The sequence below is a fragment of the Colletotrichum paranaense genome (assembly GCF_030867605.1).
Source record: "Colletotrichum paranaense strain IMI 384185 chromosome Unknown Scaffold_19.1, whole genome shotgun sequence".
NCBI lineage: Eukaryota > Fungi > Ascomycota > Sordariomycetes > Glomerellales > Glomerellaceae > Colletotrichum > Colletotrichum paranaense.
The window spans coordinates 70711-92360 of NW_026848977.1; the positions used below are offsets into that span (position 1 = coordinate 70711).

General features: G+C 51.4%; 10 protein-coding genes across 10 annotated transcripts; 4 read left to right on the forward strand and 6 right to left on the reverse strand.

Moving 5' to 3' along the window:
* Positions 1 to 63: 63 nt before the first annotated feature.
* On the reverse strand, positions 64 to 1777 carry CPAR01_15318 (aldehyde dehydrogenase; the record flags this gene model as incomplete). Its single annotated transcript, XM_060499567.1, has 4 exons — positions 64 to 1045; positions 1109 to 1301; positions 1379 to 1578; positions 1650 to 1777. 4 exons carry the CDS (start codon positions 1775 to 1777, stop codon positions 64 to 66), a joined length of 1503 nt encoding a protein of 500 aa, XP_060341567.1.
* An 896-nt stretch (positions 1778 to 2673) lies between these two features.
* CPAR01_15319 (nucleoside-diphosphate-sugar epimerase) lies at positions 2674 to 3985 on the reverse strand (the record flags this gene model as incomplete). The annotated part of the gene is made up of 4 exons (XM_060499568.1): positions 2674 to 3479; positions 3555 to 3635; positions 3697 to 3902; positions 3969 to 3985. 4 exons carry the CDS (start codon positions 3983 to 3985, stop codon positions 2674 to 2676), a joined length of 1110 nt encoding a protein of 369 aa, XP_060341568.1.
* A 409-nt stretch (positions 3986 to 4394) lies between these two features.
* CPAR01_15320 (4-aminobutyrate aminotransferase) lies at positions 4395 to 6144 on the reverse strand (the record flags this gene model as incomplete). The annotated part of the gene is made up of 5 exons (XM_060499569.1): positions 4395 to 4480; positions 4661 to 5345; positions 5471 to 5741; positions 5782 to 5817; positions 5882 to 6144. The coding sequence occupies 5 exons, from the start codon at positions 6142 to 6144 to the stop codon at positions 4395 to 4397; spliced, it is 1341 nt and encodes a 446-aa protein (XP_060341569.1).
* Positions 6145 to 6864: 720 nt separating this feature from the next.
* On the forward strand, positions 6865 to 9272 carry CPAR01_15321 (uncharacterized protein; the record flags this gene model as incomplete). Its single annotated transcript, XM_060499570.1, has 2 exons — positions 6865 to 8250; positions 8304 to 9272. The coding sequence occupies 2 exons, from the start codon at positions 6865 to 6867 to the stop codon at positions 9270 to 9272; spliced, it is 2355 nt and encodes a 784-aa protein (XP_060341570.1).
* A 391-nt stretch (positions 9273 to 9663) lies between these two features.
* Positions 9664 to 10575, reverse strand: CPAR01_15322 (dihydrodipicolinate synthase; the record flags this gene model as incomplete). Its single annotated transcript, XM_060499571.1, has 1 exon — positions 9664 to 10575. The coding sequence occupies one exon, from the start codon at positions 10573 to 10575 to the stop codon at positions 9664 to 9666; it is 912 nt and encodes a 303-aa protein (XP_060341571.1).
* Positions 10576 to 11762: 1187 nt separating this feature from the next.
* On the reverse strand, positions 11763 to 13314 carry CPAR01_15323 (uncharacterized protein; the record flags this gene model as incomplete). Its single annotated transcript, XM_060499572.1, has 8 exons — positions 11763 to 11838; positions 11897 to 11973; positions 12035 to 12288; positions 12354 to 12428; positions 12487 to 12669; positions 12726 to 12960; positions 13022 to 13124; positions 13187 to 13314. 8 exons carry the CDS (start codon positions 13312 to 13314, stop codon positions 11763 to 11765), a joined length of 1131 nt encoding a protein of 376 aa, XP_060341572.1.
* Positions 13315 to 14310: 996 nt separating this feature from the next.
* Positions 14311 to 16074, forward strand: CPAR01_15324 (methylmalonate-semialdehyde dehydrogenase; the record flags this gene model as incomplete). The annotated part of the gene is made up of 2 exons (XM_060499573.1): positions 14311 to 14914; positions 15017 to 16074. The coding sequence occupies 2 exons, from the start codon at positions 14311 to 14313 to the stop codon at positions 16072 to 16074; spliced, it is 1662 nt and encodes a 553-aa protein (XP_060341573.1).
* A 1099-nt stretch (positions 16075 to 17173) lies between these two features.
* CPAR01_15325 (proline-specific permease) lies at positions 17174 to 18902 on the forward strand (the record flags this gene model as incomplete). Its single annotated transcript, XM_060499574.1, has 2 exons — positions 17174 to 18241; positions 18309 to 18902. The coding sequence occupies 2 exons, from the start codon at positions 17174 to 17176 to the stop codon at positions 18900 to 18902; spliced, it is 1662 nt and encodes a 553-aa protein (XP_060341574.1).
* Positions 18903 to 19321: 419 nt separating this feature from the next.
* On the reverse strand, positions 19322 to 19640 carry CPAR01_15326 (uncharacterized protein; the record flags this gene model as incomplete). Its single annotated transcript, XM_060499575.1, has 2 exons — positions 19322 to 19513; positions 19605 to 19640. 2 exons carry the CDS (start codon positions 19638 to 19640, stop codon positions 19322 to 19324), a joined length of 228 nt encoding a protein of 75 aa, XP_060341575.1.
* Positions 19641 to 20691: 1051 nt separating this feature from the next.
* On the forward strand, positions 20692 to 21063 carry CPAR01_15327 (uncharacterized protein; the record flags this gene model as incomplete). Its single annotated transcript, XM_060499576.1, has 1 exon — positions 20692 to 21063. A coding segment is annotated over one exon (372 nt), but the record flags the coding sequence as incomplete, so codon positions are not given.
* Between the last annotated feature and the right edge of the window lie 587 nt (positions 21064 to 21650).

Genomic DNA, 21650 nt, shown 5'->3' on the forward strand with positions numbered 1-21650 from the left:
AAATCCCACAGGAATAGTTGTGGTGTCTGCCGAAGCATTTGAATGCGATGATGCTTCTAATATCTAGAGCTTGTTGCCCATGTTCACATGAACCGCCTTAATCTGGCTGTACGCGTCAAGCCCCGCCTCACCAAGCTCCCGTCCGATGCCGCTCTGCTTCACGCCGCCAAAGGGGACCCTTGGATCACAGTCCTGTGTGCTATTTACCCAAACCATACCCGCCTCGATCTCAGCAGCCACGCGATGGGCCTTTTCCAAGTTTGTCGTGAAGACTGCTGCGCCGAGGCCATAGACACTGTCATTGGCAATCGACACCGCCTCGGCCTCGTCGCCAAACTTTTGGATCACGACGACAGGGCCGAAGATTTCCTCGCGCCATATCTTCATGTCGCTCTTGACGTCGGTGAAGACGGTCGGCGCAACATAGTAACCCTTATCGCCCAGATGCGTCGGCCTTTCGCCGCCAGTCTTGATTGTAGCTCCTTCATCACGGCCGATCTGGAAGTAGGACATGATGCGATCGTATTGCTGCTTCGAAACTTGCGGACCCTGGTAGGTTTCGGCATCCCACTGGTTGCCGACTTTACTTGTCTTGTGGACCTCGTCGATGAATCTCGCGACAAAGTTGTCGTATGTATCCTGCTGCACGAGAATTCGTGACGTGGCTGTGCAAATTTGCCCTTGGTTGGACATGATGCCCATGTGTGACCACCGAACAGCCTGCTCGAGATCCGCGTCGTTGAAGACCAACAGCGGCGATTTCCCGCCCGTCTCGAGGGTGATGTTCTTCAGTGTTGCAGATGCCATCTTCATGATGTTGGTCGCGGTCGCCGTTGATCCCGTAAACGCGACTTTATCAACCAAGGGATGGGAGACGAGGGCTGCACCAGCATCTTTACCCAGACCATTGATGAAGTTCACGACGCCTGGCGGGAAGCCGGCTTCCTTGATGAGGCGACCGAAGACCAGAATGCTAAGGGGAGTCTGTTCAGCGGCCTTCAGAACAACGGTATTTCCGCAGGCTAGCGCGGGACCGAGCTTCCATCTGTTTTGCGGTTGACGGGTCAGCAACATGCAACTCAGTCTATCGTCACAGAGAGCGTCTTACGTTGCCATTGATATGGGATAGTTCCACGGAATGATTTGACCTACAACCCCAACGGGCTGGCGGACGGTGTAGGCGAACTTGTTTGGCAGGCTGATCGTCTGGCCAAAGATCTTGTCGCACCAACCGCTGTAGTAGCGGATAACTCCGACGGCTTCGACCATGTCGTTTGTCAATGCCTCTTGGTATGTCTTGCCTGCGTAATTACGTCGTCAGAGTTGGACTCGAGCAGGGGTTGTCTTGAGGTTGAGTAGAATTTTGAGGATTTCTTACCGTTATCCCAAGCGTCGATGGTTGCGAGCAATTCCTTATTCGACTCCATTAGGTCCGCAAGACGGGCCATGAGTATGCCTCTGTCTGAAGCCGACAGCGCCTTCCAGGAGGGCGCCTTCAGCGCCGCAGCGGCGGCCTTAACGGCCTTGTCGACATCGTCTTCGGTCGCTGCATGAACTCTCGCGATTTCTTCTTCGGTCCTGAAAACCCGCGGGACATTAGCAAATCATCTTACTTGAAGCATGTTGAACTATCTGAGTCTACTGCTCACGCTGGATCAATGGCAGGAATGGTCTGCCCGGAGGATGAGGGAACGAATTCGTTGTTGATGAACAGGCCGGTTGGCTGAGTCCACTTCTGGCCGTTAGGCGCAGTCAATACAATTGAAAGGTCTCCCATCTTGTTGTCAAAACGTGAACTGAGACTAGATTGATTTCTCTCAGAAGTTCAATCAGCAGACTTGGAATGGTGATGAGGGCCAGCTTCTATGAATCAGGTTCTCGAATTTGGATGAGTCTTGGTATCCAAGAAGGCGTTTGCAGAATCAATTGAGTAAGTAGTAAGGCTTCATGAGATAGGTTATCACTCCGAACCATCATCTGATAAACGCCCGCGGATTCGGCCTTGACACGCGAACAGCTTCAATCTGCCTGACGCTGTATCTGTTCAGTATCGGCGTAGCCTGCCAGGCGGGGTCTAACTTACCCCTCCCCCGCAATGGGGGATAGCTGAATTGAGACAGCGTTTCCAAAAGACATTCATCGGGTGGCCTCCCGGAGTAAGCCGTCAAGACTCTCATCTTGTTGGGACCGCGAAGCGACTGAGATCTTCGTACCGATTCGGCATGTTTGACTCTTCTGGATCTCACTTGTGGTTGACCATGGCAGAGCAGTGAAGCTCCGAATGATCGGGGAGACCTTCCTCATAGAATCTGCGCATCAAAACGAGGGGCAGTGAGTCTCGGGAGGGGAGATGAGGGGCTGAGTCTCCACCACCACCTTGCAATTCACAGAGCATGCTCCCTATTAATCTAGGCACTCGTCCCTCATTTGAAGCTGAATCGATCCCCGAAGGTTTCAACTAGGTATTCCTCATTGGAGCATTGAGATAGTGAGCGAAGTCCGGCTTGACAGAAAGGACCGAAGCCTGCCTGTGAACACTTCTCTCTGAAACGATAGCATATGAAGAACCCTATCCAATTTTGACTTGATGACCCGGCTTTGAGACTGTATGATATGTGAGTTTCATTTTATTCTTGGTTTATGTACCGCCGTCTATGACCACGCATCGACTGTTCATCGCTTAAGCTCACTGTGCTGAACCTCGGGAGCTTCCCAAGACACAGCTTTGGGGATCTCTTCCTCCAAACTCTCGCCTGTCGGCGCCCAACCCAGTACCTTCTTAGCCCTAAGTGCCTCGCTGCGAGCATTTGTTCCAAAGAGCACCGTTCCGTGTGGCAGCACCTTGTTCGCTTCTTCGGGTCCAACTTCCTCCACCTCGTCTTTTGAAATGAGACCCTTCTTAGCAGCAGCGGAGGCAACCAATTTCGAGATTTCGCCAAAGGACTGTGAATCATTCATGTTAGCTGGTGCAAAGCAAGGAGTTGAGGGCCCGGATTCATCTTCACTCACAATTTCACCAACACCAGTGAGATACAGTCCGTTCTCGTTCCAAACCTCCGCCTCACCCTTCGCCTCCGCAGCTCGCTCGACAAGCTGGGCAATCAACTGTGCAACGTCCTCAACATGCACATTTCCCCATCGGCTCAGGCCCTTGCCGACTCGTACCCCATGACCGCGATCCAGCGTGGCTTTCGCCAGCGACGGGATCTGCACGCTGCGCTGGTTGACAGGGCCGAGTCCCCGGCCGTAGATGATGGGTGGGAACACTAGTGCCGTGTTGACCCTGGGCTCATCGGCGGCGACTTTGAGGAGGTAGTTGTCGACGGCACGGCTCGGGTATTTTTGGATGAACGATCGCAGTTCGTCGATACCGGTCAGGTCGTTGAAGACCAGGTCGCTCGCCGAGCCTGGACTGCGAGACTTGTCGGCGAGTTCTGCTGCGGCAAGGGCGCTGGCGCCAGAGATCTGGATCCAGTGCGCTGCGTTTAGATGTTAGCATCATGGATCGTGACTCCCGGGTATAAACTGGCTGAAAAAAGGCAGCGCAGACTTACATGACTTCTGCTCTGCCGACTTGGACGACAAAGCCTTGTGAATGGTCTCAACACTCTTCAAATGTCCAGACGCAGCCAGATCTGGCATTTGTGTTAGTGATTTCAGCTCACGAGGCCGCTATGTTGCAGAACCAAAACATACGGACAACGACATCGGCATTGGAAGCTTCCCGAGTGATGGTCTCAACATCGTCAAGATCACCCTCTACGATCTCGACCTTGCTGAAGGTGCCGGTGATAATCTTTCCCTTGGCGCTGTCGCGGACTAGCGCTCTCACCGCATACTCGGGGTGCGACTTGGCGAGCAAAGACAAGACACTGCCTCCGATGTAGCCCGTCGCTCCGGTCCTGGAGGCTTTCTGTCAGAACGGAGCACTTACACGGGCTTATTTCACTGAGCTTCAGTTGACTTACAGGAAGATGTTGACCATTGTGTCTGAATTTTGCTATCCTGTGCGCTGTAATCTTTCTAATTGAGTGTTAAAGGCGAGTGGAGAGCTGAGATTGGCGATTGATAACCTGAGGATCTGAGGAGGCATCACATGGAAGTATATAAACCACACGCAACCTGCTCGCGCTGGCCTTCCAAACAGGGGTTGAAGCTTGGAGCAGATTACCAATCTCTTCCAGTGGACGAGAGCAGTGAAGCTGCCAAGCTGCCCCACGAATTACACAATGCGCTACTCCATCACGTCACTCCAGCTTTTTTAAACATTGACGCCAATTGCCAATTAGCGATGCTATCTTGACTACAGACGACCCACCGAAGGGCGTGCTAATGTATGATTCTATCTTCGAGAACGGTCTTTGAGAGTCTTGCTTATAGATCAATTATTTAATTCATGTTCGAGACGTGTCCCTGGCAATAGCTGGGCCTACGATAGCCGCTTGAATACCCCTTCCCAAGACGTCGAGGAAAATGTCGGCTATCGATTGCTACTTGTCAGTCTCGATTCGTACCCTAGATTGTCGATTCCTCGGGTATTAATCTACCATGATGCCTCTCAAACACCAACATCGGCCGTAATCGGATTGCAGCATCGCCGCTGCCACCCATGTTCACCCCCTTCGATTTGGCCTGGCCCAAAACCTCCTCCCTCGCGGACAGTCCCACGCAATGAACGTCCCGCGATCCTTGCCACGAGGGTTCAATACGTTTTGGGGGTACTTGTCCGCCAGCGCCTCCAGCTCTCGGTACAGGTGACTGCCGATCCGCGCCGTTTGCTCAACCAACCCGTGCTTCTCAATCTCTCCATAAATCGCTTTGAACAGTAGCGCACGCACGAGATCGCCTACCCAAGTATTTGAGCTGCCGGTTCGGCTTGTCAGGCCGTAGACCAGCGTCGCTGAAGAGAAACCCGCCGCCTGCGCCGTTTTCGAGAAGGTGACCATGTCTGGCGGAGACGGGAGATTCCAGTGCTCGTGGGCCCAGAACTTGCCAGTTGCACCTACTCCTGTTTGAACTTCATCGGCGATCGTTAACACGCTCTTGCGCTTGTTAAGCGCAAGAAGCCCGCGGAAGAAGGCAGGGGACGCATGATTGTCGCTGCCCCCGGCTTGCACAGGTTCAATGACCACTGCCGCGACGGTGTCGTTAGCCTCGTCGAGCACAAGCTCCGTTTCCTCAAGGCACCTCTTCTCCTCAGCAGCATTCTCAGTTGCGAATTGGTCGAGGGGGTACTGGAACTGCGGGAGAGGAACCACAAACCAGTCGAAAGCCGGCAAATCGAATTTGTGAATCGGCTTGCTCCTCGTTGTGGATAAACTTTCAGAAAGACTGCCGTGGAAACCCTTTGAAAAATGACATTATTGAAGACTTCTTCGCACCAGGCGCTTGGTTTCGCACTACGACATCCAGCTCAGCGGCGCTGAAATCCCTACGGCTGCGGTTCCCTGGTCCCTTTTCAAATGCAGACGGCCTTGTACGCTGTCTCGTTTGCATCAGATCCTGTGGTTGCCGTGAAGACTTGATTTAGACCTTGCGGCGCGGCTTTCAAGGTGCCGGTCTTGAGGAGGTCTGCGTAGTCTGCCGATGGAAATCTTCCGAGTGCTGGCCGGCTGGCGATGGCGCGGACCATGACTGGGCTTACAGAGGCGCGGTTGAGTTCTGGATTGTCATCTTCGAGAGGAATTGAGGCGATTTGGGCAAATTTATGCATGAAGTACGCGTAATTCGTTAGTTCTTCACTGATCTACCCATGGCAATGAGGATGGTCGCAATATATACAGATCCAAGAATGTGTTGCCATCAGCATCGACAAGACTTCAGAAGCACATCATCATCAAAGATAAGCAGATAAGGCGCGCGGCATGCGAATTTGACTGACTAGTTACCTGTCGACCTCTTGTAGTCGACCGAAATGTTCGCACTTCTGGTATCGAAAACTTCCTCCAATTCTGCGAGACCGCCCTTCACTTTAGGTCTGGGAAGTGAGGATGTCATTATCTTTGGCCTGGAAGGCCCGTTCGAGAAGATGGCAGCTGCGCGGTTGCTTGATGTAGCCGAGAATGTCCGCACGCCAGCCACAACTCGAGGCCACTGTCGGAATATAGCGGCTAGTGTAAGTGACCCAGGGTGCCTGAATGCCATTGCGACTTTGTGTCAGTTATTTCGCATGTACTGCGAATTTTTTCGAGAGGGAGATTGATGATGCAATACTTGGTTTGATTTCGAGGTACAGTTCTAACACTCGACTTACACGTATGTGCCACGGACCACCTTAGTTCTCGCGAAGGCATTTCCATCACAGTGTTCAGACAGCACAACACATCCAATCACACTACAGTCAGATCCCCATCTCTTCCCTTCTCGCCGTCATATGTCTGCGGATGCTAGGAAGGAAAGTCCATAACTAAAACTCGAGATTCATATTCGTGACTGATCTGGCATTATCCTAGCGGGATCGACCGGCCTACTATCGGCCCTGGAGTCTCCACCCCGTTAGCGTCGATACGTACCGATTCACGTCGCGGAAACCTTCCCAGATGATTTTGGCACGAACAAAGACTGACTACACTTGGCATCTACGGATAACGACGCCGAACTGTCCACGCATGATGAACCACATCCCTATCGCCCAGCTGACCGAAGCTATCCCGCCGATATCGATGCATACGTAACGGCGAATTCGTCTCGTGTCTCCTTTCGGCTTCTCTTTAAGTCACGCAAGAGCACGAGAGAAACAGCCCATCGGGAACACAAGCCTGATGTGTTACTCCTCCCCTACTACAATCATCCCCTACGTGCCAAATCCAATCAAACAGCTTTACCATCAGCATTGCACTTCAGTACCTTGCCGCACACTCGAGAATGCCTGCCCGCTCGGTCACCAGAGGGTCCAAATCCGGGGCAAAGCCGCCTCACCCGAAAGGAAAGCCAACAGCGAAAACGAGGACCACTGCCAGCAGCACTGCCCCAACAAAGAAGGTCCCTCGCTCGAGAACCTTCACAGGCTGTCGCACCTGCAGAAGTCGCCATCTCAAGTGTGACGAGGCCCGCCCAGTATGCTCGTCCTGCCGCCGCCTCAATCTCGTCTGTGAGGGCTACGATGGCCAGCTACTGTGGATTCCGGACCCCCTGTGCTCCGCTGAGCAGAAGCATGCTCATCGCGGCACTTCCTACCGGTACCCGCTTTTCACCGAGGAAGAGAGGAAGACAATGAGTGTCGAGATTGTGACGAGCATGGGGCGCCAGTCTGCCGGCGACATTGTTCTGGATCTCGACGAGAAAAGCGTCCATGCCAACGACGCCCATGTAGCCGGTCCGTTTGGCGTGTTCAGGGCCTTTGATGGCTCTGCGGATTCTGGATCTTCGCCGTTACAGCCCTCTGTGTCTGGAAGCTCGCCTAACACCTCGCAATCTGATGCCTTGCCAGAGACGATGAATGGCGAGCTCGATGAAGATATCGAGGATATTGTAATCGAGCCTTGGTCCGTTGACGATAACTCTTTAGCTATGGAGCCATATTTCTTACCTGGACCGTTTGACAACTTCAGTACCGAAGGTATCATCAATAACATGAGCCAGCCGTGGATGCACGGCGAAGGGTCCGGAAGTTTGTCTCATATGATGGCAATGGACAACTCTGCACTAGATCTCCTCTTTTCGCCATTATCGCCGCGCACGCCAGCAATGGCTCATACCGAGCTTGGGCCAGCTAATGATACAAATACCCAACACCAGAACCATGAAAGAGAGGAAAACCATACAGAAGAACCGACCAGTCGTTCGACAGACGAGCAAGACTTATCGATCTCGCGCAAGCTTTCTACCTCCTTGACTAATAATATGCCGGGTACCGAACCATGCTTGCCATCACATGCAGCTTCCCTCTTACGATACTATAAGACTATGGAATCGTCATCGTCGGTCAAGGGTATGAGGATATCACCGTGGCAGCTCTGGCTCCTCCCCTGCGCTCTGGAAACCTTTGCCGAACTGTCGCTTTGGAACACCACTTCGCATACCCGTCACAGTATCTTGTGTACATTGCTGGCAAAGAGTGCCTTTCATATGCATCAATCTTCGAAGAAAGAAAGCCAGAAGTCAACCACACGGTGGCTAGATATTGGACAGAATTATCAAAAGAGTGCTCAGACACATCTCAAAAAGGCTTTACAAGGCGAATCTGATGAGCCAAGTCAGGCCAAATACAACGAGATCCTTATGGCCATTCTTGCCACAGCCATGGTATCGGTGAGTTCACTCTGAAACCCACGATTCCAGTCGACTCTTCTAATGCCATTCAGGTTCTTTATAATGGATCCCGCGCAGTAAAGATCTTCCTGCTCGATGCCGAACGTCTAATCCGTCTCCGTGGCCTTGCGATGCCCAAATCCTTCCACGTCCGCGTACTACACCATGTCTACACACACCTTCGCGTCATTGCAGAGAGTACGGACATTGCTATAGACTCTGTAAAATCCCAAGCGCAGGCAGCAACCGAGATGGCGGTGTCACTCCGCAAGTTTCGTATTGCAGAAGATTCTCTCGGCGCCGACCTCGACTTGTCACGGGAGAAGCCCGCAGAGGTGGGCTACGCGGATATTCATCTCGACATTTCTGGCCACTGGCCTGTAACGATGTACCCAGAAATATATGGGGTGCCAGAGTCGCTGATGACGTTGCTGTCGCAGACCATTAGCTTCGCCAATGAAAAGACCAAGCTGGAAGCCATGGCCATGTACGACCACCGCATCTCAGTGGCCTTGTCGCGCCATATCAAACAATTGGAGCAGAATATCTGGTCTTGGTCACTGGGATCGTCGGATATGCAAAGTGGGCCAAGCCGTCCGCGGGAACTCGTCACTCAAGAGACGAAGCTCGTAGACCATCCTCTCATCCGATCCTTGACGCTTGCCATGCACCAGGCACTTATCATCTACTTTTACCGTCGCGTCTACAACATGAGCGCCATGGTAATTCAGGATTCTGTACGTAAGACGCTCGATTTCATTCAGCCGTGCCTCGAAGAGACAGCGGACGATCACGACTTTGCGACGAGCATTGGGTGGGCAGCTTTCGTTGCTGCGTGCGAGGCTACAACGCCTGATTTACAAGAGAGGGGGCTCAAAGTGCTTCAGACAATTGATAATAGCGGCGTGATATTTGGTACGGATAAGCCTAGTGTTCTGGCCCAGAGTGTATGGGAAAAGAGGACGGAGACCGGTGATTGGACCCTGAGCTGGCCGGACATGATGAAAACCATTCCGAGGTGAATATCTACATCAGGAGACTTTATGATGTAGACGATGAATGATGTGCAAGTATGGCGTGTGGAGCTCTTCTGTATTTAGAACTCAAGGTCCCGACCTTTCCCAAGAAAGCTATGCGAGCTCCCCCATCGAACAACAATTCCTCTACCTCTAATTGGAGCTAGGGCGGCGATAAGATTGGCCAAAAAGCTGCATCATGAAGCCGCGTAGAAATATTTGTCCGAAGAGACTCGGTGGTAATTTTAGCGTGCCAATTTCTGTGCATAATCCCAACCACATCTGAGCCTTGTTGAAACCTGCGATGGCACTCAGAGATATTGAACAAAGAAGCCACCAAGACGCGATCTAAGCATTGGTCAAACATTTACTTCTAATTATCTTCTCGTAAAGCACTCTACGCAACGACCTCAACGCCCGCATCCTTCAACAACCGTGCAAGCTCCTTGCGCCTCTCCCCCTCAAGCAGCTTAAACGGCTTGCGCATACCTCCCGTCTTCCACCCGCGCAACTCCATCCCCGTCTTCACAGCCGCACCGTAGTTGTCGCCAGGCGCCTCGAGGAACTTGCAAATCGGGAAGATCTTGGCCCACAGCTCCCTGCCCTTCACCAAGTCCTTCTTCTCCCCCAACGCCTCCCATAGCTGTGAAGATAGCTCGGGAATGATGTTTGTCGCGCCCCACACGGAGCCCTTTGCGCCTGCAGCCAGGCCATAGAATGTGAGGGTGTCCCAGCCGTTGAAAGCGGTAACTTTAGAGGAGGTGGCTTCGGTGAAGAGCATGTCTGTAAGGGCGGGCGCGTTGCCGGAAGTATCCTTGAGATGCGTGACGCCAACCTCTGACAGCGAAGCAATCTCCTCAGGGGAGAGCGAAACGCCGCTGGCGGAGGGGATGTTGTAGTACATAATCGGCAACTTGGACTCGTCGTGAATCTCCTTGAGCAGCTCCTTCAATTGCACTAAGTTGGGCGCATCGTAGAACGGAGGGACAACCATCAGCGCGCTGGCGCCGACGGAGGCGGCGTAGATGGCATGCTCGACGGCCTTTGCGGTGGAGAGGTCGCCGATGCCCGCCACGACGGGGACTCGGCCAGCAGCAGAGTCGACGGACTGCTTGACAAGGATTTTGCGCTCTTCGGTGGTGAGGGCTGTGAATTCGCCCGTGCTGCCGCCAGGGACGAGGCCGTGGACGCCTGCGGCGATCATGCGTTGAATGTGTGCATCGAGGGCAGCGGTGTCGATTTCTTTCTGGTTGGGGGTGAAGGGGGTGATTAGGGCGACGAGGACGCCTTTGAGGTCGCTAGCGGGCATCTCGAACGTGTTATTCAGGTTGCTAGAGTGGTTTGAGGCTTTGAAGTAATCGAGATTGTTGTGTAGTGAACCGTAAGATAAGTTCTGGTACAGAAAAACCAAGCTAGACGTTGGTATAAGGACTTGATCGATATTGCAATGTAAAGAATCAGAGCCTGTCGAGCTTCGGATGTCAACGTCATATAGCTACCAGCTTTTTCGGGTGTTTATCTAATTCAAGCATATCAAAGATTACAAACGCAAGCCGGCTTCTCTTGCTTCGTCCATTTCGGATAGCTACACGCGCAAACCTTCTCTATTGCAGCACAAACAGGACCGGAAGCGCACCCGATCACTCGAAGTATAACCAATTTGAGCAGGCCTGCCTCTTCTGTCACTTCTGCCCCTCAAGACGGCTTTGGAAAAGGGGTGTGAGGATGGCGGGGTAATTCGAATCGAGCGAAAGAAGACGGCACCGCGGTTCAGCTCCGGTCCCGGGGACCCATAATGCCCCGCGGTTCAAGTGTCCAGAATCGCTATCTTCATCGAGATATCGCGGGGTAGATCCGGGCGGTAAAGTGGATCCCGTCGCGGAGGCCTTCCTTTAGGAGGCCGGCTTGGCCTGACTATGGTATGTGTGGCGCAGAAACGGTCATCTGCTTCACACCGTCACCAAACAGGACAGCCATTCTGCGCTCGAAAGGGACGACCATTATTGGGGTTTCCTTGAAACCGGTACACTAGGTTTCTGGACGCACCAATGTGCCCCAAGGGACACTAGCTTCGTCATTCAGGGTCTCGTAGGAGTCAGTGTCTTTTTCCGAAGCTACGTGGCGCTTGCAGATCCAGTCTAGGTGGCAAAGTCGGGCAAAGAAAGCCATGATGCACACATCGGCCCAAGTACGCTTGAATTCTGCACACGCAGTTGCAATCATGGTTGGCGGTGCGATTAGGAATCCCTTGAAGACAATTTTGTGTGATTGCCCAGGCCTGGCGCTCTTTAGCAGCTAATAATGCTGGAGATCCGGTAGTATTGGATTTGGTTGTAGGCTGTGTCACGTTTCGTGCATCTTAGATGATTCATTGAAGATATCTTCCGCATCTCGAAAAAGATAGAAACTGTCACTCTTGCAACTTTCGTTGATGATGATCAATCTGAGGAAATGATAATTGGCTATGCAAATGCTATCAAAATACACACGTTTCACCTAAAGCTTCGCCAAAACACCGCTTCCGTTTAGATATGCCACATGACCCCTCGAGATTTCAGCAATGGTTCGGGTTCTGTTGACAATTTAGTTAGCTGTTTTCGATGTTCATCAGTCGACGGCTCGGGACTAACCCTGCAAGAGCCATGGCAACCTTGAGCTCGTACTGGAGGATCTTAAGCGCCAGCTCAACGCCCTCCTGCCCATTGTACTGTCATGCTGATCAGCTGCTTTATCCATTAAAAATCTTGAATAGTCATGTCTTGACGTACCGCCAGACCCCAAATGGGAATTCTTCCCACAAAGCAATGTGACGCGCCAAGGGCAAGAGCCTTAAAGATGTCAGTACCACGGCGTATACCGCCATCAACAGCGATAGGAATCTTTCCCGCCGCTACAGGTGCGCAGATGCGCAAAGCATCTAACGTGGCAGGCACTCCATCTAGCTGCCTGCCACCGTGGTTCGAGATGATGACACCGTCGAGGCCGTGTCTGATTGCGAGAGCTACGTCGTCGGGAGTGTAAACTATTGGACAAGTCAACCAGCCAGTTCGATATCATCACAAGAGGCGAGGTGTATAATCAACTCACCACCCTTCAGCCATAGCTGAAGCTTAGTGTGCTTCTTGAGCCAGGGAATAGCCGAGTCCCAGTCCAGCGAAGGGTCTGCAATTTTGGCTGTCAGTAATGAAGTCGAAAAATATGCACCTACATGACGACGTACCGAAGTCATGTCGGTTTGAAGACTGGCCATCCTTCTCGTTGCCGCTCAGTTCGCTCTTTCCATCGGACAAGAGGTTGGGCCACTCGATGCCGTCGGGTAGACAGAAGTTGTTTCGGTACTCATTCAATCGGCGGCCCAGCAGCGGGGTATCGACAGACAGGAAGATGGCCTTGTATCCAGATGCTATCAAACTTCTTAGCATTTTGACTTCATGCTTGTAGAAGATATGATTTGCCTACCCTCAGCCCTCTTCAGAATTTGCAAAGTGGTCTCTCGGTCTCTGAGCACACACAGCTGCATGACATATGGGTTTCCAGCGCCTTCGGCTGCCACGTTCTCCATCGACTCGGTGGCATAGGAAGAAAGGGCCATGCAAACATTCATGTTTGCTGCAGCACGCGACGTGCCGAGTTCGCCATCTGGGTGTGCCATCTTGTGCATCGCAGCCGGGCTGAAGCCCAATGGAAATGAAACCTATCGGGAATGTGTAAGCAGTTTCCTAGAGAGTGGGATTGCGACTATGCGATTTATATACCGTAGCTCCAAAGATCGAGGTAGACATGTCGATATTGTCGACGTTGACGAGAATACGCGGCATGATCTTGTATCGGTTGTATGCCTCCTCATTATCCTTCAGTCTGCATAACGTCGAGTGTCAGTACTATCTCGCATACTCTAGAGCTGACTTCAGGCGACTGACGTTACGAGATCCATTGCGCCCTCATTGTAGTAATCCCTGTACATCTTGGGGAGCTTCTTGCTGCCCAACTCCATCAGATCACGGATGGTATGGACATCGGGGTCCCATGTTGCGCCGCGGTTTGCCATTGTCAATCTGGTAAGACTGAGATTATCTTGGTCGGGTGTGCTTTGAGGATCGATTGCACCAGCTCAACATGGAATGGTCTTGGGAGAGTTTGAAGAGGAACACTTGATGTGAAAAGAAGCTGCTTCAATGGAAAGCTCATGAGCTTATGTGAAAAATCGATCGGAATAGGTTCCGTCAGTCTACAACGTTCTTGACTTTCCTGCCTCGGCAAGCTGCTCCGCTACCCGACATCGGGATAGAAACAGTACGCAGAGGATGCTTCCGCTGGACTTTTGGACCCTTCAGCGCCTGAAGCAATCGTCTTGAAGCTCCTGTTTTAGGCAAGGAGCTCAATCTCCCAGATCTAGACCAAATGCTTATCGTCATGGTTGGGGTGAATTCGGGATAGCTCGGGGATGGTTGCCATTTTTGCTTCACACCACCAGTCACACCTAATCCGACTTTCCAATTACGTGCACCCAGCTACCGTCTGAGGTCTGATTCGTGTTCGCTTCGAGTGAACCTGTCTTGCCCCCGCGTGATACGTTCCCGAGGTGGTCTACCCAATCAGGGACAAGTCTCCGGCGGCAGATGCTTAGTTGTATGAGATCTCCTACGGTACGGGGGTACTAGGCTGGTTGATCCACGTGCGATATGCGCAGTCGGTACGCATAGCTCTCCAGGAATTTGGCAGCCATGGCGACCACGAACATCAAGGCTACCTTCGGCGAGACCTTACCATCGATATCACGGAATCATATCCGATGGTTAGAGCAGTATTTTGAGGATGTCCAATCGTGTAGGTATAGAACGGTAATTGGCAAATCATGCGCGTGAAACAACCCACTTGCCTAGATTAACCAGCGACCTCTACGATGTCTCTGAGCTGCTTCAAATTTGTCTAGAAATGACTCTCTTTTTCTTCGAGCTTCACCCACCATTTCCTGCACCACTTCATTCCGAGATTCTGACCTGCACTGTATTGTCACCAAGTTCGGCTATCGTCTTGTCACAAAATGCGGTCCTTCAGGGCTTCATCGGTTGTTCGCACAGCATCGGCCAAGCCAAGCAGCTTCATTGCGTTATCTTCCCCAGTTTCGTCATGCCGTAGAGCTCTTTCCACAACATCATCTGCACGATCGTCCTGGCCTACGTCTCACACCAAGATCCCCAACCCTTCAGCAACACAAAACTTTATCGACAATACCTTCCAGCCGTCCTCAGCAAGCAACTGGATCGATGTCCACGACCCAGCTACGAACAATGTCGTGACACGCGTACCAGAGAGCACGGACGAGGAGCTCGAGGCCGCGGTCGAGAGTGCCCAGCGCGCATTTCCAGCATGGAAGGCTACGAGCATTCTAAAACGGCAGCAAATTATGTTCAACTTCGTAAACTTGATTCGAAGAGATTGGGATCGTCTTGCCGCGTCCATCACGCTTGAACAGGGCAAGACCTTTGCCGATGCACGAGGCGACGTTCTTCGCGGTCTGCAAGTTGCCGAGACGGCGTGCGGAATCACGACACAAATCACTGGTGATGTTCTAGAGGTAGCCAAAGATATGGAGACACGAAGCTACCGCGAGCCTCTCGGTGTTGTTGCTGCTATATGTCCTTTCAGTAAGTTTAAACTCCAAGCTTCTCTTGTCTTTTAGTCACCCGATGTTTCACGGGTCAACTCTCTTATTTTGTTTCTTCGCTGAAATGTTCGTTCTTCGACAGACTTCCCTGCCATGATCCCTCTCTGGTCAATTCCGATTGCTACGATTACTGGCAATACCCTGATTCTCAAACCATCCGAAAGAGATCCCGGCGCAGCTATGATTCTGGCAGAACTCGCTAAAGAAGCTGGTTTCCCAGGCGGTGTCCTCAACATTATCCATGGCACGCACCGCGCAGTTAACTTCATTCTCGACGAGCCGACAATCAAGGCCATTAGTTTTGTGGGTGGAAACAAGGCCGGCGAATACATTTATACCCGTGGATCAGCCAACGGAAAGAGAGTGCAAGCCAATCTCGGTGCGAAAAATCATGCTGTTGTTCTGCCCGATAGCAATAAGCAACGGACCATTAACGCAATCTCTGGTGCTGCATTCGGCGCAGCGGGTCAGCGTTGTATGGCGCTCTCTGCTCTGGTACTCACTGGCCGCGAGACGCATTCTTGGGTCGACGACCTTGTCGAAAATGCAAAACAGCTCAAGGTCGATGGCGGGTTCGAAGATGGCGCTGACCTGGGCCCAGTAATTAGCCCGCAAAGTCTTGCCAGAATAGAAGCTCTGATCGAGAGCGCGGAACAGGAAGGCGCCAAGATTGTATTGGATGGCCGTGGCTATCGCCCCAGCAAGTATCCTAGTGGCAACTTCCTAGGTCCTACCATCATTAGTGGTGTGAAGCCTCACATGAAGTGCTACAAGGAGGAGGTTTTCGGCCCCGTCTTGGTTTGTCTCGAGGCGGAGACCTTAGCCGAAGCCACCCAACTTGTCAACAATAATCCCTACGGCAATGGCGTTGCTCTTTTCACCAATTCCGGTGCTGCTGCCTCTTGGTTCCAGAAGAATGTAGAGGCTGGGCAGCTTGGCATCAATGTTCCAATCCCAGTGCCGCTGCCTATGTTCAGCTTCACAGGAAACAAGGCAAGCATCGCCGGCGGTGGCGTCAACACTTTCTACGGCAAAGCAGGCTTGAACTTCTATTTGCAGACCAAAACGGTCACCAGCCTCTGGAAATTGGAAGATGAGGAGGCGAGTAAGGCAAGCGTGGTGATGCCGACCCAAAACTAGACGTAGAAAAAGTACAATAGACTCTACGAATTTCCAGATACACTAGTGGCAGACACTTCTCTTTTCGGGTAAAAGGCTCGTGATCTCAATGTCCTGAACTTTTTGCACCGGTTGACCTCGTAAGCTACCTTGCCGCGCATCAGTCAAGCTGACTATGCTGGAGTTGATTTGCTTCGCTTTCAATCTGCGTCTGTACTTTGGTCATTTTCACAATTGGCTCTCCCGGTTGAGGATGAGATTGGCATGCCAAATGATGTAGATCTCCTGCTGATGTGATCGCCGTCAGGGATGAAGCCTGCATTCTTCAGCAACATGGTTCACGCTGTCTCGACACCACGCGGAAATACTTTCCATTTCACCTCCACTGCCTTTATGTCAGTCTTCTGCAAGTCTGGCGTTTAACAGAGTCTTGGTGAAGGCAAATACGACAAGAGCCAGCATCAAGACTAGCATATGCGCTGCGTATCGCACATATCAGCCGACTTCAGGGATGTGTCCGGGGAGGCCGATAATTGCGCGGGGAAGTTCTCCTTGCCAGAAGCTTGGCTGAGTAGGTAGTCTCAAAAGTTTTAGGAAAGTAATAACGACAACACCAACAACAAAACCTCTTAGCCTCCCTTATCAGCCTTAGTGCAAGCTAACCCCAGCGTATCATGAGTTACGCCAGGTTTTAAGCACAATGAAGCTGATAGCCTTGGGAAACATTCCAGATAATCATCGGGAAACGTTCCAGACCAAGATTGATACCCGCGCCCATGGTATTGGGCTAAGTCGGAAATGTATGCGCAAACCAAAGATAGTTTTACTGCTGCGTACCCCGTGACGAACTGGTAAGCAGCGTTGCAAAATTCTGCTCGACTTCAAGTCACTTCCATCTCCCTCCTCATCTTGACTCAAGTATTTAAGTAACATTCCCTTTGGTCCTCTTGATTTATATCAACTCGATTGCGGATCAAAACCTTACTACAATAACGTCTGGTAGGGGTTTAATCTCCGTGGATTGCCTACTTCGTTCTTACAGAAGGCTGTTTACTCTTCAGTCCTGGAACTTCGTTTAGATAACTCGAACGTCTGTACAACTGACATCTACGAGGCCGAAATGTCTAATCCAGTATCTTACGACACCGAAAAGATGAAGTCCCCAGCCATCGCCGACACCGATGTCGAGCTCCGTCCTATGGAGTCTGTACGTGGAGGGGTGCTAGGTCCTGAGGGACAACAACACGGCTCGACCCAACGTGGCCTCAAGTCTCGACATGCACAAATGATCGCCCTGGGGGGCACAATCGGAACTGGCCTCTTCGTTGGCGTCGGCCAGGGCCTGAATATGGGCGGGCCCCTGTTCCTCCTCATCTCCTACATCAGCATCACACTTCTGCTCTACGGAGTGGCAACGGCCACCGGCGAAATGAGTGCCTACCTTCCAGTCCCCGGCTCTTCAATTGCCTACTACGGCCAACGATTTTTCTCGCGCAGTCTTGGATTTACGCTGGGTTGGGTATACTGGTATATCTTCTCCATCACGGTTCCGGCCGAGATCACTGCGACCTACATTGTCATCAACTATTGGTCGCCGCCTCTACACATTGCGTTTTGGCTGACGCTCATCGGCGCCGTCATGATTGCCCTCAATTGCTTCCCCGTCAAAGTCTACGGGGAAGCTGAGTTCTGGTTCGCCAGTATGAAAGTCTTTGGTATTATCGGGCTGCTCATCCTCTCCCTTGTACTCTTCTTTGGCGGCGGGCCCTCGCACCAACCCCTTTGGTTTTCGAACTGGTCTAGTCCAGGGCCGGTCAAAGAATACATCGTGACGGGAGATTCTGGGCGTCTGGTGGCATTTGTCTCGACCATCACCTTCTCCGTATTTGCGTTCGCGTTTGCGCCGGAACTTCTTGTCGTCACCGGCGGAGAGATGGAAAGCCCTCGCCGTAATATTCCTACTGCGACCCGTCGATACTTCTATCGCCTCATCACATTCTACATTCTTGGTGCTCTGGCTGTGGGTATCATTGTCAGCAGCAACAATATCAACCTTCTCAGCGGTGGCAAAGGTGCTGGTGCTTCTCCTTGGGCTATTGGCATCAGGGAGGCAGGTATCAAGGGCCTAGACAGCGTGGTGAACGTCGTGATCGTGCTGAGTGCTTGGTCTGCAGGCAACTCCTATCTGGTATTTTTCCGTCCCTGCTCCTGAAATAGGTCCTCGAATATCTTCTAATCTATGTAAACTTGAATAGTACCTTGCTAGCCGCGCACTCTACTCGATGGCCCTTGCAGGCAACGCGCCAAAGATCTTCACCCGCTGTACGAAGTCAGGTGTCCCATACTACGCCACGGCAGCCAGTGCCGCATTCTCATTATTGGCGTATCTCAACGTTGCTTCGACTGGTGCGACCGTGTTCAACTGGTTCGTCAACTTGATCAATACAGGTGCTTATCAAAGTTGGATTTGCTGCTGCATTATCTACTTTAGATATCGCAAGGCATCAGATGCACAAGGCATCACAGACATCCCCTTTCGTTCCCGCTTCCAGCCCTACTCAAGCATGTTAAGCTTGTTCGGCTTCAGTCTACTGCTTTTAATCAATGGTTTCAAGGTATTCCTCGCAGGACAGTGGAACACCTCTTCCTTCTTTACGTCGTACATCGGGGTGGTAATCTTCTTGCTGCTTTTCTTCGGGCACAAGTTCACTGTGGGACGACAAGATCCCTGGGTACTTAATCCGATGGATGTCGACCTGAAGTCTGGCTTAGACGAGATCTTCGCTGCAGAACAGCCTGCACCGGTAAGAACCAAGTGGTATCAAAAGTGGAGGGTTTTGTTTGAGTAAACCTACATGTAATGATAGGTACCATGTCCTACAGTCTATCACTGTATCACACGATTTAACATCTTAGTCGCCAATTGAGAAACTGGGAATCGAAGTCTCCTCGTACACTTTTTCCCTGTATCAAACAAGGGCCTTCTGGCGAGGGTGTCGTTACTACTACTGATGTTGTGGAACTTCTCGTACAGAACACCCACTTGACTTTTCGATTACATATCAATGAAGACGAGCAGTCTTTTATCTTGTAATTACAAATGGTTCTGTATACAAATGACCGTCTTTGTCTGTTCAGCATGCGATAACCGGAGGTTCTAGTGGCTACCTCATCGACGTCCGTTCAAGTAAGGTGTGACTTCAAAGCCCAATAGAATGCGCGTCCTCTTGACATCGGAGATACGACAAATTGACGTCATTCACAGTATTCAGGAGCACAATTCTCCATTCTTAGAACAAGAAACACCCGTTGAAGTATAGGTGACAAAATTCCCATCCAGAGTGACCGGGTTGAGATGAACGCAGTTCCATTGGCCGCCTCGGCATTGTCTCTGGCCATTGGCGTTGCTGTACTTGCTGCAGGCGCTGTTGACTTGGGATGGGCAGGCAGCGCGTGGATTCTGTTTGATGGCATACGTTAGCGACAGAACTGATATCGATTGTCTAGATTCTAAGAGGAACTAGCAGATCGTGCGGCTGGGAGAGGCGTACATGAGCAGCAGCTGGCTCTGGAATTGGGCTCGCCATCGTACTGGCAGTAAGGGAGAGAAGGGAAACGAAGGTGGTGGTGATTTTCATTTTGGAGAAGTGACTGTAAGTTTTCTTGAAGCGATGTAGGATGGGCGGTCATCTCTATGGAAGTTCGAAGCTCGTGATGTATTTTATAGACGAGGCTTTTAATCGCAGCCTATCTAGGCTATCTCCTCTTAGGTTCGTCCCTTAGAGAAGCTATCATACTCTCGTATTTTTGAGCTCTTGTGTCCTTGTCGCTATCTGAAGCAGGTGCAGTGTGGTACTCTTCCGAAATTTCGAATCCCTTCCACCAATCGGTTCTGGCATCGGGACTTGGATTCCGAGAAGAGGTGGGTTTCGCGAGCTCCAGCGCCAGTGTCCTATACTTCTTTCAGGGTAGACGAAGCAGTTTAATCCCTCATTTATGAGAAATCTAGTCTTTTACCATGAACTTATGTAACTCCATTGAGGGCTGTTTATCTGAGCGGGTCAATCTGATTACCTGGTCAACACAGCTTCCGCCCTCCTTAAGTCATGAGTAGAGCCAGGGTAAGTGTGACTAAGTATGTAAGAAAGTTACGCACCCACTTTACATTGCAGTTATGAAGAAAAGGCTGGCTACTTTGAGTATTATGACTATATTAGGCAGCTAGAATACCCAGGTTATGCGTTGTCGTTGTTGCTACTATAACCTCTTTGGCCTCTACCATTAGTTCGCTTTTCTACTTATATTATGTTTATCCAGAAAATGGAGTCAAGCAATGCCTTCTTCTGCATTCCGAATCTCACACTACTCTCGGAGACATGCAGTATCTCCCTTCCTACGACAACCCTCCTGAAATTACGTGGGCTTTGCAAAACCTGACGACGTTGCCAGCGTCACCCGTCAAAGTGTCGAAGACTTTCGCAAAGTCTTCAGTGCCCACGTCATCGCAGGGGTTAGGCCAAGTCTTGAAGGCGCTAATGCGGTCGCCTGCCTTGTGGGTTAACTTTACCAGCTTCGCGACGTGTGCCCTCTGGGTAGGGCTGAATTTCTGATTAGCGCTCCTGATGCTGTATTGTTTGTAGGCATTCAGGGACAAAGAAGGGCCCCCGCACCAGGCCCTTCATCCTGACGCTTGAGAATTGCAGCACTATTGGCCTAGTCCGAGACTGGAGGAAATGCCCGTCGACACTCCAGCATGTACTCTGTGATGTTATCACGGATATTCATGTACTTGGTCAGGGAGCCTCGACCGACATCCGCGTCCGGATTCTGATACGCGAAGGAGGGTGGTCTCTCGTGGCTATTTCCATGAACAAGAACATAGTCGTTGAGACGGCTGTGAGCAAGCGGGTGCCTATCATGCTCAAATTTTTGTTGCTAAAGGGAATCTGTCGGGCCTTTGGACGTCAGGAGTTAAACAAAAGAAAGCGACGAATCGTTGAAGGCAGGTGATAAGGTTCACTTAAACAAGGAAACATAACATGGCGATGCCTTTATGCTCGATAACAAATGCCTACTCCTATGCCCACCTGGTCTATCCGTACTAATTATCTTCTTACAGCCTCGAGTCTCTCGACTTGCGTGGTCAGGTCTCCAAATACACTCAAGCGAAGGCCTTCCTGTCGTTGCTAAGATTGCAGCACGCCTCCACTCATCGCGAGCCGCATCAAGTATCGCCGGGCGGATATGAAGCGGGCTTTTTGAAAGATGGTGTTAGGTCCATATGTCTTCAACACGAGGTACAGAAACTGCTCACATAGATTTGATTCCGTCCAGACTTGACTGTGGAGTTTGTCTCTACGTCCCTTGGCTAGAGACTGGGTCGATACTAGCCACACCTTTGAGGGGCCTGTCAGAGCCGACTCCTTTCGTCTTCGGGCGCCCGGAGCGAGCTCCGTCTTCGACATGAGCAATTAGCACCGGTTGACCTGGTCCCCATCCTCGGGCTAGAGCTTTGTTGTGGATCGCGTGGAAAGTCCGCAGGGGCATTCCATACTTCTCGCAAATCTCTTTGGCTGTCATTCCACCCCAGTCTCACA